Raw genomic sequence first — 20,470 nt, forward strand, 5'->3', positions numbered from 1 at the left:
TTTAATAGCCCCGCCCCTACAGCTGTAATCAGCAGCATTAACCCTGTCACTCACACCAGCGTTGCCCTGGATGCAGCCAATAACGAGCTGAAACCCTGCCCCTCCCCCTTCAGGATGAAACCTGCTGCTGGACTTCAAGAGAGGTGAGAGTCGAGTGACAGGAAGTGATGCGTCTGCCTTAACACAAGCTCGCAAACTGGAAATAGGACACATTCAGCCACATTTCACCTCCAGATTGACCTCCGTGTCACTTTCACTTTCACACCACAATAGTTGCTTTTTGACAAACTGGCTTTTTTACAACAGTTTGAGGAAGAGCAAATATTTGGTTCCTTTATTCCAGTTCTGAAGTTTAGAACCGAACACGCTGTGAACAATAATTGGGTCTCCAACCACAGGGTCAGATATCCGCCCCTTGCTGATTTCAGACCATGACATTTCTTGTTCTGTCACTGTTTACAAATCTTTAAACTTTAATAATTGTTGATGAACAGACCAATGTCCAACTTTGAGTGTGGTTATGTAGTCCTAAATTTTGTAGCAGAAAAGAAAATAGTGATTGTTATTGGATTGTTTTGGTAAAATCCGTGTTCATCCATATGGCGGCTGGTCATTTGCTAAATCAGAGTGATGTCCAACACATTCTAAGGTAAGAGGAAGGAAGGGCGGAGTAAGAACAGGATGTTTTTCTGTATCTGTGGTTTCACACTGTATGGTTGCCAGTCGGCAATCAGACGTTCAGGAAGAAATGTGTCAAGTGAAGGAAACGGGCCAGAATGCAAGAATCAGAAAACACACCTCACAGCCCAGTGGTTTCTTTGAAGAATCGTTTCTTTATGAATGATGCACAAATGTGGATATTTTCCCTCAACTTTTTTGATAACCAATAATTTTGAACATATCTATCTGTCAAGCAAGGGATATCTGACTGTCTGTGTGTCTGTCTGACCTGAGACTTTCAACATGGCTGCTGCTTGCTTCAAAGGTGTGCAAGTCGGATTTGTTTGGACTACAATGATACCGTTAATTAATTATTTCATAAAATTGTCTTAAACGCATCTTTGCAGAACAGCTCAATGTTGACAGGTAGTCATGGTAACTCAGGATACGTTGAAAGTTGTGTGAAAATGAAAGGCAAAACCAGTTTTAAGATTTTTAGCTAACCAGAATCAAAATCAGAATAGTTTTACATATATGAGGACTACTAATTATCTATTATTTATATAAGCATAATGAATAAAAAATTTGCAAACCAAAGAAAAGTCAAATATTAGTCCAATTTTCACTTAATGTGTCTTTTTTCTCAACAAAATACATTTTAGTCTTAGCTAAGTATAGTGATAAAAATGAATGTTATTTACAAACCAGTTTTGCTTGAGAAAAAAACAGAGAGAATCATAAATCTGTGACCAGTGCTGCCAAATAATTCAAAGCCATCAAATGCTGGAAGTGAAGTGATGAGACTCGACTCGAGTAAATACATCTGTAATAAAACACAGGAAGGAAAGTAAAGCTTTTGGGTGGACTGTGGACTGTGGTGGTCAAGACGTGTGATGAAATGAAATGGAAGCAGTGATATTTTAAGTGAGTGTAAAAATGAAAGTGGTTGTTTTTTAATGTAGAAGGTGGGGCTGGGTGATATGGACCAAAATTCATATCTTAATATAATTTCTCAAAATGTCAAGATACTGTATAAATCTTGATATTTTTAACTCAATAAAGTGTTACTAGAAAGACAATTCTGGGTTAAATTTGCGGATGCCAAATGCCACACAGTAACAATAACAAATGCTGCACAAAATGTGCAACCTTAAGCTTTTTCTCCTGTAAGGGAGCTTGTTTAGGGGAAGGCCTGGGTTAGGACACACTTTGCAATCCATCCAACTGTGCTTTTCATGTTGTTCTGGGATGTAGTGAAAGCCATGATTCCTAAAATGAGTATTTTAATACAAAACAAGCTATAAAATAGAAATATAACTACATAGGCGATATTGTAATTTTCTATATCGACAAAACAGACATTGCGATATATCTCGACTCTCCATATATTGCCTTGGCCTAGTAGAAGATACTTCAAAACGTGAGTTAAAACCATTTTCAAAGTAGAAAATAGAAGAAGTGAATAAACTTGTCTGAAAATGGCAGACTGACTGACGTGTTACGAAGTGAGTGAGGTTGTGCTTAAGGTGAGTTAATGTCCTTTCCTTCTGAATTTCCTTCCTGCAGGCGTGGCTCCAACGTCTCTCTGGTCTTGGACATGTCGGCTCTGGGCTCCGTGGAGCCCCTTAGCGTTGCAGTGGTAACCCCTAGAGAGGCGGTAGCCCGGGAGTACCTGCTGTCAGCGAGTCGAATGCTGAACCCCCAGCAGCTGTGTGACGTTGTCAAACACACGCATAGACTACATGCTGAGTTCACGGTGAGTGGGGCTCACTTGATGAAGCAGAGGTACTGTGTCCAAGGTCCCACCCGTCCCTCAATGTTGGCCAAGAACTTTGGAAATCCTGGATCCTTCCCAGGGAATGCAGCACAGAGTAGAACTGCAGCTCCTCCATTTTTAGAATCCAGCTGTGCTTATTTGACATCTGGCTGGGATGCCCTCTTGTGGTTTAGATTAAAAAGTCCAGTTCAACAGTTCAAGGCATTAGGTTGAGTAAAAAAACCTAAACAAGCTTCAATAACAGTGATTACTAGGGGTGTGTATTGCCTGGCATCTGGCGATACGATTTGTATCCTGATACATAGGTCACAATTCAATACGATACGTTATATCCCGATATTAAAGTATGAGGCGATTATTGCAATTTTTTTTAAATATATGACTTAAGAAACAACTAATCTGTAAATGTGTACACCTCCATGAGAACATTATGTATGAAATATATTTTATTGGCATATTTTACACTCAAAACATTGGCTTTAACATGCCATGTGCGAACAACTTAAAATAAAAAAATCTGCCTGTGGCTTTTAAACCAACTTTGACTTTAATGCAACGTGACTTTAGTGCAACATAACTGAAGTATATGTCTAGAACAATAAATAAATGCAGAAAGTTAATACTTTCCTTTTAGATTTTATTGAAAAAACACAAGCTGGTCAACATGCCCAGGTTTCAGCACTTCTTTGTGCAGTTACAATGTCTCCTGCAGTGGAAAAGACATTCCTGGTTAAATAAAGGTTAAAAAAAAAAGAAGAGAAAAAGAAATTATTATTATTATTTTTAATTAAAAATAAAAAATCGATATAGATGCATTTGGAATCGATCCGAGAATCGTGCGACGTAATATCGTGATATATTGCCGAATCGATATTTTTCAACACCCCTAGTGATTACCAAAGAGTTATTTATGTTGATCTGTGAAGGATACAAGGGGGTGTTGGTCTTTTTCATGCTCTGAAGGACCAGTATGCCTTTCTGGATGGAAAATCTTCAATCAGTTTGTCATGTGGGATAATAGATGTGATTGGTGATGTTTAATGCCTTCTAGAGGTATTGGGAAGTAATTAAAAAATGTCGAGCAGGTTATGTTTCTAATGTACAGTAGTCATTATGTTTTTTTGAAGTGTGAGAGAATTAATATATAATTAATATGGACAGTATTTTTACTCTTTGCATTTAAACTGATCTGATGTTGTATCTTTACTTTTCTTGTTTTTGTTGTAAAAAAAATGTGAAACCTGCTGCACATCTAAAGCTTTCATCCCATCGCAGGAAATTCCAATGAACTTCATTGACCCCAAGGAGCTTGATGTTCCCAACCACGGAACCAAGAACAGATACAAGACCATCCTGCCCAGTAAGTGCTGCGAGCTCCCATATCCTGCTGAAGCGGGAAGTGGTTTTATTAGAGGGGAGGGGCTAATGTAAGAGGTCAACAACTCTGAGGACGGCTTGCAGTGGGAAAATGCTGGAACTGAAAGTCGTGAACAAACACTTGCACATTATGCAACCCTCAAGAAAAGGTTGGATCTGTGCACCCATGTTTCTCTGTGGGGTGGGGTCAACTGTGGAGCTTTCCTTCCTTCCGGCCAATCAGGACAAAGGAATGCTCACCAATCAGCAGCCTTCCTGTGTTCTAGTTCAAGTGTTTGATTCAATTGATACATTTCTTTAACTAGTTAGGTTTAAATCAGATTTAGTGTGTAATTAATCACAATTCATATCTTGTGAATTCATAAACAACACACCAAGCTATTGCACTCAGTGTGCTGATGCAAACAATCAATTGAATATTTTATGTTTGTGTGTATATATGCAAATGTTATAAACAAGTACTATCATTAAATGAAAGGTTGAGAAAATCAATTTAAAATTCTTCTAAATATTGGTATTGTTGTTGTATTTATACTGTAATCATCCAAAATTATGTGAACACAATAAAATGCACTTTGCCCTTTAAAAAAAGCCAGACAGCACGCAGTGTGTGGTTAACAGCAGCTAGAACTACTGAGAAGTGTGTGCAGAGTCAAACACACACACACACACACACAGGATTCTTACTTAACTTTGTCAGTTATCTTAATGCAAGAATACACTGTGCACAAACTGACTCCAGCAGCTAAGCAGCACTAATACAGTGCATGTCAGGGCACATCTGTGCACGTGAGGGTAGTCTATCATGTGACCAATCGAGACAATGGGTACATTTTGAAATATTATTCTAATTTTCTTTATTCATTATTGGGCTGTATCGACTTTCAAACACACACACACACACACACACACACACTCACACACACACGCAAAAAACAAAACAAACAAAAGAAACCCTTTGACAAAAGGGCACTTTGGGCTTCAATTCAAGGGGCAAATAAGCGAGTGCTCCAGCCCACCCCTACCACACGTGCTGGGTGCTTTCTCTTTTTTCAGTTTATTAAAGACCTTATTTTGCTTTAACCCATAAACATTTATAGAAATGACATTTAAGTAGTACGGTTGCATCTATAGCACTTTTTTTGTTTTACCCCTCTAACACTAATAATGTGAATTCAACAGGAACATCACGGAACAAAACAGTCTTCCATTACAAGGAGACTTTTCTTTTGGCCCATGAGTCCCGTTTGGAGCTAAGGATAGAAACGCCCTGTGAATCTGCTTCTCTCACGTGTCTCGCTCCTTGATGTGTCTCTTTACCATGTCCAGTGCTGCTTCCCTTGCATTACTGAACAGTGGTTCAGCAAACGGCCACTGTATTCTGACTCTTGTCAGCAGGGACTGGAACTTTATCCCTTTGTCTTTGAGCCTTTTCTTTATATCGGCATAAGATTTACACATCTGTACCACTTCAATACTATAATCAGGGCCAAAGTAAATGCACTTAGCATGTATTTTGACCTGAGTCTTAATCTATCAGTCCTTTATACCAAATATGTACATTATGTTTCTTCATGTTCTCCCTTCTAAAGCAGTCACATTCTCCCTCAGGTGTCTCTGTTGTTTGTTTACGTCCAGCAACATTTCTTTAGCTTCTTTGCTCCGTTCGTTGGGTTTGTGGACGTTAAGTTTCTTCATTACTTAATTTTTTATCTTAAATTTCCCTGTTGTTGAGCATCATCTTTTCTTCAATTTTGAATGCCATAAGCTCTTGCCTGAACTCGGCTCTAAAATACTCTTTCAATGTTGTTAGGTCACCCTTATTCTCTCTTTGAGGACACGTATTCCCTTCATTATGTCTGCGATTACCTCAGTGCTAGCTTTCTGCATGCTCTCGTCAGTGGGAGTTTTCCTGCATATTCAGGTTTTTCTGCATTTTGTTCTGGAGTTTACAGTTCAGTCGCCTGTTCTATTCTATTTCCCCCCACTTATTACTCAGAGTTCACTGTTGTGATTTTGTGGAGTATCGAGCTTTCAATTGATTCAATGTCAATTTATACCCTACACACCATTTATACTGCTTTTTTGTTAGGTGGCTGTTAGTATAGATTTTAGTTTAATTTCACTTGTTGTCCTGCCAACAGTCACAGCTGTCACCAACTGTGACAGCTTTACGCGCACAGTGTGTAAATCTGTAACAGTTACCACCTGGCTGTGGGACATGCTACATCCTACATTTATGCGCAAAAACCGGCACCGCAAACAGTTCCAGGTTTGATCACTTTGATTGTGCATTCTGAATGAATGTATTTACATTTTCTCCTCCCAATATTTTGCACCCCACAGCTGATCCGCCCACATTGCAGATTCATCAGAGGCAAACAAGCTACCGGTAAATGGATTGTGCGTAATAAATTGCATGCTTGACAAAGTGAGGATAGAAGGCGCCTTGTAACATCTATCATTATAGTAGTGTAGTGACATTTGCACACATTTTTACAGGTACAAGCTTTTACACCTTTAGTAAATTTGCCCCTTCATCACTCGTTTCTATAGTAACCATATTGGCTTTCTGAGAGACAACTAATGTTGCTGCTTGGAATGTACACATTTAATAAAGAATGCAAAGTGTAGCATGTGTGGCTGCAAGATGGGTCTGCAGAGGAAAGCATGATGTGTGTTCAAATGAAATGTGGAGCAACTGAAATTCAACCATTAGCTGATCATTGCATACAATAACTTTGCTATGCTTTTTAATAATTAATCTTAGCGTGGGACATTGCATGATTACATTGACATATATTTAGAACTCATCAAAACATGTGGAAGTCTATTGATTTAGAAACAATACAAATAAATTGATTGATGCTTATGTATTAGTAATATTACTATTTTACAGTACCACACATTGTATCTCTGTGGCTAGCTTCTTAGTATCCGGCTATTAGTAAGCTAGCTTCTCTGTAGCTTTGTTTGATGTAGAACCTAAAAGCGATGTAAAGTATTGATTACACAGAGCTGACCCAGTGCTTCAGAGAGCAGTGTACTGCCTGTCTAGACATTAGCTGCTGCATCAGCTCAATCACCCATTCACAAACCAATGGGACAGAGCTGCCATGCACGGCAATGGACGACCATTTTGAGCAACTTAGGGTCCAATGTCTTGCTCAAGGACACTTCAACTCAAAGACATGTGGAAGCCCTAAATTAAGAGGACCCCTCTACCACCTATGCCCCAGCCGCCCCGTAGCTTTGTAGCAGTGCTAACAGAGTGGAGACGGGGCCCCATGAGCCGGTCTAAAGCTCCGTTTCTGTATTTGATGTCAGCTTTGTTCCACAGCAGAATGTCACATGACTGTAGTCTGCTGTGTCTACACTGTTGTTATGGAAATGGGTGACTCCTTCTTTTGTGCCCATGCTCAACAATAGAGATGTTCCACATTTTGCAAATAATCGATGCATTTCCGATTTCTAATTTTAACTGATATTTCCAGTATTTCCAATCTTTTCAACTTCTACACCACTTTTGTCATTAGTCTGAACTTTTCATTTATGTAATAAAGGTGTGCCAAAACTTTTTCTATAGCAGGCCACATATGGAAAAGACGGAAGGGCCAGGCTGTGATGCATAATGCTCGCAGAGACTCTTCAAACCCCTTTACTTTTTCCCCATATGGTGTTGTGTTATCCTAAAACTGCTTTGAGCTTAGTTTTTATAAGAAATCTATACAATAATAATAATAATAAACCACAATGATAAAGTGAAAACATTTTTTCAGAAGTTTTTGTAATTGTCTAAAAACAAATGTTAGGCACGTACGTATTACACGCTTTGCCATGACATGTATGATAATTAAATAAATTCAGCCTAAAATCCTCTCCAACCCGATCAGAACATACCTAGTTTTGATAAATTCTTCTGAAATTGGTTTTGTGTAGAACCCGCTTTGCAACGATCATCATGCCCTGGTGGTAGAATCACGAAGTGCAGTGCAAACACATTTCATGTTTGGGACCATCATCTAATATACAGTAATTCTTTACTTTCCTTGGGGTCCAGTTAAAAATAGATGGCTGTTGACATCTTGACATCTCCACTGCAATATGCTCACGAAGCCCCAGTTGGGAGTTACTGTTTAAATGACTAAATAGTGTTTTTGTGTTTCTGTACTGCTGCTTTAGATCCTCACTCCAGAGTCATCCTCAAGTCCAGGACACACAATGACTTGCTGAGCTCCTACATTAACGCCAACTACATACGGGTTGGTAGTTCTTATTATCATCATCACCACCTTTAAGTGTTGTTGTTGTTGGACGCTTGCTAGACAGGCAGCAGTGCTCTCTGGCCTCGAACGGGCCACAATTCTCCTGATATGGAATGTAAACAAACTTTTCTTCCTTTGTGGACACGTTGAAAGTCAAAGTGCTGCAGAAGTCCTAGACTCGCACACAATGGTACAACTTCCTGTCAGGAAGCTGCTAAACTGAAGCTCCTTTGTCGACTTACTTTTCTACAGGCCAACACTAGATGAAAAGCAAACCAAGGCCAGATTACTAAAATAAATGACATTTTCATTGAAACAAAAGAAAACCCAGAATCGAAGAGCCTATTAAAGACAAAGGATAATCAGGTGTTAATCAAGCCAATCAGAAGTAACCTATGTGTTAAAAATGAACTAAGTCTTGACTGACCTTGCTGACCTTTGTCTAGGCTGGAAATTCAAAAAATGCCTTGATCATGGGCGGGGCTCCTGGAACAGTTAAGACATGCCCAGTCTGTAGGCCTACTATACAATCTACAAAGAACAATCTGTGCTATGCTAACTCTATTCACAATTCTCTCAATCTAACCTTCTCGACGCAGATTGCCAGTTTTTCCACAGAGGCTACTTCTAGTGAGAGGGGCGGGGCCAATAGTGGTGGTTTGTGACGTAAGAAACCACCAACACAGCACAAACCACCATTCTCAGCCAATAGAAAAATTCAATTGAAATAACCAGGTTTCAACCTAAAGAGGACAATCATTTTTACATTTCTACAACACAGTACACCAAATTAAAATATTTTCACTAAAAAAGAGTTATACAAGAATCAGTCAACAACTCTACTTCATAGCCCATACTACTTCATTAGTACATTTGTTTACATCACAAAAAAGGCTTCATAAATCATGACTAAAGCTAAAAGGTCAATCTATATTTGCTGACATACAACACTGGTGTGTCTGTGTATTTTCAATGAGAATGTACATTTCCCCACTGACGCTGTTGTGTGATTGGCTTCTGTCACAGGGTTATGCAGGTGATAATAAGGCATTCATTGCCACCCAGGGTCCTTTGGTGAACACAGTCAATGACTTCTGGTGGATGGCGTGGCAAGAGGAGGCGCCCGTCATCGTCATGATCACCAAACTGAAGGAAAAAAACGAGGTAACCCTCATGATCCAACAGCTGTGGCAGGCTCAGGGCCACATAATCACTCCCAGTGTTTGTTCAGCTGCTCTACATGCGTGTCTGACTATTGAAGGTGGGATGATATAATGTGCGACAATATATCCTAATATTAAATTGTCAATCCAACGTCAATGGTATAAGTTGGGATGCAAGAGGAGGGGGTTCATGAGCAAGTATGATTGGCAGAGTGGCACTTTTTGCACTTTCAATAGGAAAGATTGGTTCTATTTATGTTATTCTTTATTTTCATAATTTATATTCCTATTGAGGTTAAAAGTTTATACCCAGAATAAGAAGTATGTAAGTTTAAGTCAAATAAAAGCATAGTTATTTTTCCAACACTAACTGTTTTGGTCTTCCTCCTTCCAAAATATCACATCGTTATTGTCAACACTGTCTAGCATCACACCCCTAGAAAATACTCTTTAACCTCTTTAGTGAGAAGAGCTGCTGAGATATGGGTATGTGATCTGTGATCCCTGCAGAAGTGTGTCCTGTACTGGCCTGAGAAGAGAGGGATCTACGGAAAGGTGGAGGTCTTGGTCAACAGCGTTGGAGAGTTTGAACATTACACCACTCGTAGACTCACACTGAAGGTCAGCTGCTCCTCAAAATGATCAATTACCCATTATTTTGAACTTTTAATACTGATTGAAAAATAAAAATACATCTAAACTTATTTAACAAATGACAAAGTGAAGATTATCAGGTTCAGACCAGTGAGATCGCACACACAAGCCTTAGATAACAGCTTTATAGAGAGTGAGGTTCAAAGTGATAGGCAGTCAAAATGTTTGTGACGTACAGAATTCCAAACTTTATGAGCTGAAAAATATTTAGTTTTACGTCACTAGCATCTTGCTGACATTTTGTGCATTCCTCATCTGCAGAAGAAATATGGTTATGTGATGTGTTTTATTGGTCCAGTGCGGGAATCAAACTCGTGAGCTGCTGCACTACTGGTACACATCCTGGCCTGACCACAAAACCCCTGACTCAGCTCTGCCACTGCTTCAGCTGATGGCTGAAGTGGAGAACGGCCGACGAGCCGCTGCTGCTCCTGGGCCGGTGATTATCCACTGCAGGTATGGTGGACTGGTGCCGTGCGACACAGGTTAGAGTCTAGTGTCCATCACTAAGTTTTTTTTTTTTTGTCCTTGCAGTGCCGGGATCGGTCGGACTGGATGCTTCATAGCCACAACGATTGGATGCAAGCAGCTGCAGGCAAAGGGTTTGGTGGATGTGCTGAGCATCACGTGTCAGCTGAGAGCCGACAGGTAAGTGACTGAGGGGGCGGAGCCTCTGAATTGGGTTTAAAGTCTCAGTGTCACCATTTTCTGTCTTGATGTTGAATTCACCCATACACCCTAAACAGTGTTTTTCAATATCATGTCCATTTTGGCAAAAGTAGCATTCCTCTGACAAACCTTTTAACGTGATAATCTAAATTGCTTTTCATGAGTTGATCACAGTCTCTAATATGTTTCTAATCTATCAGCAATACATTGGCCAATATAAGGATATGTGCTTGTTCTTTCATTAAAGGTAGGGTAGGCGATTTTCAAAAGCTGGCATGATTTTGAATGTAGCCTCCCTGACAGCTCCGCCTTTACCCCCCTCGCCCCTCCCCTCTGTGCTCCGTCTCACTCACATGTCTCATGTCTCATTCAGCAGTAAGCAAACAATAAACTTTACCATTATATATGTTAAAAAACTTGACCAAAAACTCTGTTTTAACTCTGTCAGCGGTGACGCGCTTTCAGTGTGAGCTCGTGCATGCGAGGGATCGAGAATGAGCAGGGAGACAGAGAGACGTGATTGGTTAGAAAAAATGGGTTGTTTTCTTCCATTGGTTGAAGTTATTACAGGTTTACAGCTGCTATAGTTGACAGATTTTCTTCATTCCTTTTTCAGAACACATAAAATCTTAATTTCTGTCAGGACATAAAGAGAATTTCAACCAAAAACTTAATAAGTGTATCTGGAGAAAATTGCCTACCCTAGCTTTAAGGATGCATGTATCTATGATGAGGGAACGCTCATTTTTCACAGACAGAGGGTAATATGTTAGGGTTTTATTCAGACAGGTTTTTGCATGAAATTTTCTTTGATCTCCTGACATGTTTTGACTGCCGACAGTAGATGCCTCTGAGGAAGACTGACAGGTCTGAGGAAAACATGTCAGGAGATCAAAATACATTTGCTAAAGAAACTTGCCTGAATAAATGAAACCTTTACATATTATTTTAAAAAGGAAGACAAAATGAACTTTCTGGAATTAAAGATAGTGTTCAAGGACAGGGCAGACCCCCTAGGTCTCCCCGATGTGCTCTGCTTTGGCCTCACATCTACAAAGATGTCTCACTCACTCACTCACTCACTCACTCACTCACTCACTCACTCACTCACTCACTCAAACACACTTACACACATTATTTATGACAACATTAAACAAAATAAAACACAGTAAATACTAAGGGAAACAAAATTGTTGTGTCAGGACCCGCTCCGGTCTTCAGTCAGTGTGTGTACTTGGCTGCAGCGCGAGTTATAGGTTGCTGAGTTGCTGAGTTGCAGGTTGCCTGAGCAACCAGAAATACGACGTGCGCATTTTGAGTAACGGATGAAAATTAAAATGTAGCAAAGTACAATAAATCCAAAAAAACATACTCAAGTAAAAATACAGATTTTTAAATAGTACAAGTACACATAAAATGTACTAAATTATAATAACTCAAGTTCTACCTCTGAGGACTGAACATCGTTTGTGTGTCTTTACAAAGATCCTCTAATAATCTCCTAAATAATAATTATCACTTCATATTTTCAGATATATTTTTGTTGTTTGTTTTATTACCTAGCTTGTAGGGGTCTAAGGATACACTAAACCAACGATTTAAAAAATAGGATTGGGATGTAATAATGCACTCAACTCATTTCAATTTGATCTTTTTTTTTTTTTTTTGTCAAAATACAGATTCTTCTCTTTATTTAAATTGTCAGTATTTTTTTAACTCATTTATTTTCTTCTTATAACCTTAAAAACTGTTTGAACTGTTTAAAATCATAAATCAAAATAAACAGCACATTTCTTCATTCATCACCAAACAAAGTTGAACAAAAATATGTTTTTTAAAAACATAAAATAAAATCTAGGAAAAGTGTGCTTATGCTTATGTTCCTGGCTTGGAATTTACATATTTGTGTGCGTGAGTGTACGTGCGCGTTGCGTATCGTGGACGGTTGGGATTTCATCGTAATACCACGGGTTCGGATGTCACGTGGTAAATTTGACTCGCCTCGGATCATTCATGCGCATGCAAGGACGTGAATAATGTCGGGTTGAAATAGGTACGTACTGTACTTAAAGAGACATCAGCTTCATTCGGGTTTGGCGGGTTCTGGATTTGTTCTATCGGGCTCAGTCTGGGTCAAGTCTTTTTTTATTGGCCTGATTAAAGCTCTTCTCCTGTGGGGGCTGAACCAAAAGTGTGACGTCAGAACAAGCATCACTAAAACAGTCACAGCACCCCCTATTGTGTAAGCAAAGTATCAATGCACATACAGTGCTGTATTGATTTTAATCCCCTCTCATTTGCATATATTTTACATCCTTACATCTCCACTTGCTTGTGTTTTAATACTGTGTATTTCGCTGGCTTTGTGGTCACGTTGCGTTTATGTTGTACTTCCTGTGCAGAGGAGGAATGATCCAGACAGCCGAGCAGTACGAGTTTGTCCATCATGCCTTGACCCATTACGTGGCTCGCCTCTCTGAAGAAGCTGGCCAATGAGGCTTTGCCTCAGCTCTCACCTGGAAGCAGATGAAATGGCTCGTCAGAAGGTTCTGTGGGAGCTTTGGCAGCTCTGTGGGTTTCTGGAATTCTGGGAGGACGTTTGACTTTGATGGGGAATAAATTCTGTGTATGTAGCCTGTAGAAGCAGGGAAAGGTCATTTTCTAAAGAAGGAATGTAACCGTGTTCTTCTTCATGTGTTGGTGGAAGTGATGGACTTCAATAGCTTTTCTGGGTGGATGGTTGTTATTTACACTTGAAAGTACTCATTACAGTCTTGTCCATATGTCAGAAAGTATTTTAACGTTATCTTGTGACGAGCTGTCAGAATCAGAAAACCATTGCTAGTGTATTTACAAACCTAACACCCACTAAAATGTAGCCTGATATAATCAGACACATCAGAGTGAACACGTCCTGTTGGCAGTCCATCTTATACAGTTTGTTTGAACCTAATGCAGAGTCTGCTACTAGAAAAACTTTTCCCTGCTGTTATCAAATGCCTGGTTAGATCTAAGTTTCAGTTTCCTGTCAAACACAAAGCTGCTGGTCTACACGTATCCACAAACAAAGGAACCACTGCCAGGTGAAAAACATGAGATGCTTTATCATCAGAGAAGCTGAACATTCCTTTTGTTGATCTTGCTCAGGTTTGTATCATGTCCCACCATGATGATGAGTCATGAGCGACAATGAAAGTATCCTTCAATCCTTGATCAACTTCCCTGGGGCGCTCGTAAATTATCTGATAATATTATTAATAATAATAATAATAATAATAATAATGTTGCTGCTCAGTGTCGAAGGCAAACAAGCCCTCTTTTATAGCCTGGTGTTTACTCAAGCTTTTTTTTTTTATTCTTGTGTTTAAATAAATAAATATTTAGCTAAAGCAAGTCTATGATGTGCTGCACAGAATGACTTTAAATAATGGGAGTTATTGTTGATCAATACAACAATATAATGTTTTTAAACTATAATCCCTTGATGTTCCTCTATGTTTCAGTTTTTAGTTTTTTTTCTACATTGTGTCTGACTCTATGTTGACATTTGCTAAAGATACATTTCAACCTAACATGTAAGGCTGAGCCAAAAAGTATTTGTCAAAGTAAACAAGAGTTCCAGTTATTCTTTAAGAGGCTGTTATTATGGAGTACACATTGTCCTAAACCAAGAAGCTCCCATTGAGATTAAAAACCTCTTCTTATTAAACCTGTCAACACACAGTAAAAACAACTTACACACAAATATACAAAGAAATACCAAAAAAGATCCATTGCATCATTGATCAGAAAGTCAGTGACACCTGGGGAGGTTTTATCTTCTTTATTATTGTTTTATTACTGTGTTTAAATGAAAGGTTGATGTTAAAAATGTGCATGAGCACATCAGTCATTGTGTAAAGCAGAAATAGTTGGCTGAGCAGCAGTTATTCTTTGATGGGACCACAATTTCTTTTCTGATTGCATCCAAAACGACAAGATCGGTTCTGTAACATAAAGCAGGCTCTACATTTGGTTTTTGCACATGTGCAGCTCATTCTGCGCTTGTATAAGTGTTGCCTGTACAATACTTACTGTATTTGCACCAATAATTTATCCTGTGTATAATATACAATCATTACTTCACTTGAACATTTGAATGTGAGGTTGTAACTAGATCCCAGCCTAGTCAGCGTCTTTTATTTTATTTATATAGGAACAAATAGAGCAAAGTCGTCCCATGGCACAAATCAGAGCAAATGTACAGAGATACATAAGATAAGTTATGAATATGTGCAGTTATTAGTCACTAATGAGGATAAAATGTTATTTTGAGATAATAGACGGATTTGACATTGTAACTACACGTGCTAGAATCATGGTCACGATAAACAAACTCATCTCTCTGTGCCGTATTTACATTAGTGATTAGTAAACTTTAAAGCGCCTTAAATCCTCGTGCCCGATGTACATTGTGCCATTCAGGACTGCACAAACAGCACTCAGGAGAAATGTGATGAACATGCTTGTTGCATGTGATCCATCTTTTTTATTGTGCTATACAATCCCCACCAAAGACCAGATCCTGAAAAACATTAAATTTGGACAAAGTGGTAATTAAAAGTATGATAGATAGGTTGTTGACTTGCCTAAACATGAACTTTTCCACATTTTGGAAGCTCCAGGTTTTCCTGTGACCTCCCTGAGAGGCAGCACCACAGTTCAGCCTATACTTGCTGGTACAGACCTTATGCAGCCACATTGGCATTATCCCATGACATATTCTTTGCGTCAGACGTGTCCGAGTTTTCCTTTCAGTTGAATACTCTTCCAGGTTAATATAAACAGGAGCCACTTGCAGGCTTCGCCGCTTCCCCACCCTTTCTTCAAGACAACACCAAAGGGGATTAGACAATTTTAGGCAGGCCAAAACCAGCAAGTTGTTAGCTGACATAGCTGACCATAGACTGCATAGGAAAGTGCTCCAAACCCATCCCTCTGCTTTTCACAAACTGTAAATCCTCATTACAGAATTAAATTAATTGCTGCACTTTTCAATGCTTGAAATCACCAATACTTGATATGTATCTTCCGTCAGCCATTTTTCATGCATCTACGGTGTTTACGTTACCGTAATCCCACAATCAGCACGTCTGAGATGTCAAATCCGTCCGTTTGAAGATAATTCTCATCAGTCCACAAATTGGGATATTTGGTCATTAATTCAGCGTTGAATCTATAGAAATAGGAGAGGAGGAAACGTGTAAAAAGCTAAATCTGATCATCCTTATACTCCTACATCTCATTGGTTATGACATCCCTTTGCTCAGCCTTACGCTTATAATACACAGCTTATCCAACTCCACAGTCTGAAAAAAACATGCTAAATTTTGCGCTAAATGCCATTCAAAAAAAGTGAAAGGTGCTAGGGTTTCTAAAAAGGACCTAACTTATCTCAAAACATTCATAATTGATCACATTGGCTTACAGAAGAAAATTACTGTGAAGTGAAAAACTAAACAAATTAAACCAGATTTCTGTTTACATATAAAACCTTGTAAAATGAGTTCACGCACTGAGCGGAGGAATCAATTTGACTTTACATTCCGTGTATGTGTGACGCTGTGGGACTGTTCGTACTGTACATAACAAGCTTTTTACCAAAAAAATGTGAAACATTGGTGCAGTCATCACATCTTTGTACTGTTATTGTAAAATCTGTTTTCTAGTGACATTTGTTTATTAGTGTTTCAAGATAGTAATAACTTTATTTTTATACTGTTGATATGTTTTCTGGATGTCTTCTGGCAGCAGTTAGCATCTGAGCTACAAACCTTGTTATTTATTGGGAGTTGAATTTATTTGTCTGCTTTTTGTACGTTAATAGAAAAAGTGGAGGGGGGAAATCCAGTTACAGGCTGACATTGGTGGTTGAAAATGTTGTCAACCCAAAGAAATGTTTTTATTAAATTATTATTAAGTTTATTCCTAGTATTTGCTATGTATTCCTTAATACATAACAAAATGTATTGAATGAACTGATTTTAATGATTTACACTTATTGGTCAAACCAAATATAAGAATAAACTAGTATGGGTTACTGATCTCTTTTATTTTGAGAAGACTTTAGAAAGGAAAGTCTTTCCTGTTTGGGTTTCTGAAACAAAAGGCAGAAAGTTTCAAAGTGTGAAGTGTAGACTTTTATGTGTGTGTTTTATATATTTATCAGCATTTATGAGTATCTCTGTGATCTGATTTAGGAACAATTTGGAAATTTAGCCACTAATCTGCCAAGAAAAATTCCTCAAGTTTTTTTTTTTTTTTTTTTTTCCAGAAGCATGAGTTTTCTTCTATTTTGTAACAAAAATATGTTTTCCCAACCCAGTCTCACTCCCAACTCGTCACATATCGACGTTCTGGAAGGACCCTTTGGCGTCACGTAGTATGTGTGTTATTGGCACATACCAATAACCCTAACCATAAGTTATGGTTAAAAACTCTCTAGAAATGTCATGTTATTGCCACGGGCCGACCCTTAGCATTACATAGTACCTTAGGCGTCACGTAGAGACCTCAGACGTCGATATGTGACGAGTTGGGAGTGGGAATGTGTTGGTTTTCCACAGCAGCGTTCTGTTACTACATATCCAGCCACCAACCGTTCCAAGGAAAATGTTTAGAATCTCAAACATTTCTCAATTTCAATTTCATCATGAAGAATAGAAATGAAGCAATGTTTTGAAAGGAGTTTACAGAAATATTCAGTAAAATGATTTCATAAATTTATAATTTTAATTACTCAGGCAAAATCCAACATTTTTTTTCATGTGTCATGGTTTTATCTCAAAGCTAAAAAAAAAAAAAATTGAAGAACTTAGCTATCACTTTATCACCATCTATTGTTAGATGTGTGAAGTATTGATAGTTTGATGTAGAAATAAAACTTCTCTATATAAAAGCACAAGATCATTTTCTTTTCTTGCTCATTAAAATGCCCACGACCTACTAACAGTGGGTCAGTGCCTCTGTTTGAATAGGTCGTTTATCTGTGGTAGCTATATCTATGTTAACCTCAGCTCAGGCTTCTGGCCAACCCTCGCTGGATCAGATAAACTGTAAAGTTTTGAATTCTTCCAAAAACAAGTCCACAGTGAGGTGAGAGTACGTGATAAGAAAACGTAGAATATTTTATGCCAGCAGCATCTCTTTGAACTTCTCCAGTGTGTGCAGTTCAGTCGATGTGTACTCACGCTGGTTGGTGTCACACCATGAAACCCATTCATATTTAGTGTACATGTAATCAACATGAATGTTGTAGAAGTTCAGAAGTAGAAGCAGTCCTGCTGTAAATTGTTATCTGCCATTTATGAGAAGCTGTAATCCGTGCAATAAAGACTAGACTGGAAAACTATCGAGCTGCTTGTTTCATTGATCTTTATTTATCTGATGGTAAAAGGGACAGAGGTAGGAACACCTTGGACAAGTCAGCAGTCTATCACACACACATGCACACACACAAGGACATTGGATGATGTTCTCAGCTCTTATTTTGAGTGTTTCAACGTCCGGTAACACTTTACTTGAAGTTTTATACATAAGTCTGGTATTACGCTGTAATTATTATGACATGACACTTGTCATCCAATCAAATCTACTTTTGTTGTGTGAAAGGCAGGACAAGCTGGTAAGTTATCCAATAGGAAGTAAGCTGATTCTCCCCCACAATGGGGACTTTCACTTGTTACAACAGCCAAAGATAGAAGATTAGGCCAGAATATAACATGTCAGTAACACTTGAAGGTTTATACATAAAGGCTGACTTTACACTGTCATTATTATGACATAATACCTAGGGGTGTGTATTGCCTGGCATTTGGCAATACGATTTCTATCCCGATACATAGGTCATAATACGATATGATATGTTATATCCCGATATTAAAGTATGAGGCAATTATTGCAATTTTTTTTATTAATATATGACTTAAGAAACAACTCATCTGTAAATGTGTACACATTCACGAGAACATTATGTATGAAATATATTTTATTGGCATATTTTACACTCAAAACATTAGTTTTAATTAAAGTATATCCTGGCTGTGCCAGTGTTGGTTTGGGTTGCTGAGCTTTTTCCTCCACATTATTTTTCTTGTAAATGTTGATGCTTGAACATGTTTCTCTTTCTGTCGACTCCAACCAGTCATGCAGACGTCTGCCACCTCTGAGGATGGTTCTGCTGGAGAGTTCTTCCTGTTCAATGGGAGTTTTTCCTCTCCATCCTCATTGATGCCGCTTGTGTGGAAATGTTGGGGGTTTTCCTTTATTATTATTGTTAGGTTCACTATGGACCCCCTCAAAAATGTTGTATTTGGTGCAATGTAAGTAAAAATTTAATTGGATGATTTTCAGGGATCAGGAGTCCTAGCAGAGAGGAGTGCCACAGGAAGGAAGGAAAAAGGTGTGGCGACTAAAAGCAGCTCCAGCCACTGGAACAAAAGCCTTTGGCCTTTAATTTAGACCATTTATACCTCCCGTTACTAATGACCTTTGGCAGTCAATGCAAAACAGCCGTTATATAAAAAAATGTTACAAAAATATATTCCGACCTTCAAACGGGGTTTCACCTATTGACCACGGTGACATGTTTTTTTAATTCGGAATTTTTTATTCGGAATTAAATCATTCAGAATTAAAGTGTTCTGCTTTGAGTTTACATGGAAATAGAAATTCCCAAACTGAGGTTTACATGAAAAACCGGTTTATTCGGCTTTAGTTAATTCCGCTTTAGGTCTGGGGGTTGGGAAGGCTCTGAATGGACAGGGGAACATTGAGACGTATCACGTCTATTGGGAAAAACACACAACAAACCTTTTATTCTTGGCTGTAACACAGAAAACCAGACATGAGAACTGTTTTCATCTTTATTTTGATTGTAGTTTTGAATCAGCAGCTCGACAATAACATACTTTGGTCCACGAAGCGTAAAAGAGATATGACCTAATCACCGGTAAATAAAGGCCTGTAAAACTCCAGAAAACAATAACCAGGAATAAATATTTGCTCCCTGGAAAAGATATTAGCTCTAACAACTGTTACAATGATAAACTTGGTGATATTACAGCCTGTGCAGCAGTACGCGGACGCTTTTCCTCCGTCTCCGGGTTTTATTATCACCCGTCCGGTGAAGCCAGCTCTGTTTCACTCTGTGTCACTGTGTATGTTTAATAAGTCCATGTGTTCGTGTTAATTTCCGCATTTTTACGCATCCGTCCATCCACTCTTTTCATTAGATCAATGTTTTTTGAGGCTCTTATTATTACGATGTCGGCTCTAGTTCGGGCTGCCATGTTGGATTATGTCGCAAGTCCTGCATGCGCAAAACGACCGGAATTAACTTAAAGTGGCTTTGAGTGGTGTTAACTGTTTACAAGAAAGAGGAATTATTTAATTCGGTATTAAAAATCGAAAAAAATCAGCCACCTAATTTGTATTTAAGTTTAATTCGGAATGAAATTAGCAGAATTAAGTGTAAACAAGGTCAGGTTAAAGAACACTTAACTTTTATTCCGCTTTAAAGAGGAATTAAAGCTCCCATGTAAACGTGGCCATTGACAGGAGAGGGACCCTCTGATGGCTGTACAGTATAGGTGCGACAATATATCGTGCAGCAATGTATTGCGATATTAAGATGTCAGAAGTTCTATTGTCTATGGTACAAGTGGTGGTCGATAATACAAGAGGATGGTGGTGAAGCCTTTCCATCACTGCTACATCTGTACCAAGCAAGAGATTCTTTTCCACTGCAGTAAACATAGACAAAGCCAAATGTCTCCATTACTGCCAGAAAAAGCAGAAATGATAATGTTGTTAGGCCGAGCTATCGGACTCAAAACGCCACTCACTTTGTTGTTGTTCTTCTTCTT

At 38.6% G+C, this 20,470-nt stretch overlaps 1 protein-coding gene across 2 annotated transcripts in view; it reads left to right on the forward strand.

Moving 5' to 3' along the window:
• Positions 1-16,088, forward strand: part of ptprr (protein tyrosine phosphatase receptor type R) — a 35,330-nt gene extending 19,242 nt beyond the window's left edge. For both annotated transcript variants that reach the window (XM_028451364.1, XM_028451365.1), the window contains exons 8-16: positions 9-143; positions 2,227-2,416; positions 3,713-3,797; positions 7,997-8,076; positions 9,106-9,243; positions 9,753-9,863; positions 10,195-10,352; positions 10,431-10,544; positions 12,968-16,088. In XM_028451364.1, the coding sequence (XP_028307165.1) occupies positions 9-143; positions 2,227-2,416; positions 3,713-3,797; positions 7,997-8,076; positions 9,106-9,243; positions 9,753-9,863; positions 10,195-10,352; positions 10,431-10,544; positions 12,968-13,061 (1,105 nt within the window). In that variant the 3' untranslated portion in view covers positions 13,062-16,088. The remainder of the gene's footprint in view (positions 1-8; positions 144-2,226; positions 2,417-3,712; positions 3,798-7,996; positions 8,077-9,105; positions 9,244-9,752; positions 9,864-10,194; positions 10,353-10,430; positions 10,545-12,967) is intronic.
• The last annotated feature ends 4,382 nt before the right edge of the window (positions 16,089-20,470 follow it).

The sequence above is a fragment of the Gouania willdenowi genome, chromosome 6 (assembly GCF_900634775.1).
Source record: "Gouania willdenowi chromosome 6, fGouWil2.1, whole genome shotgun sequence".
Taxonomy (NCBI): domain Eukaryota; kingdom Metazoa; phylum Chordata; class Actinopteri; order Blenniiformes; family Gobiesocidae; genus Gouania; species Gouania willdenowi.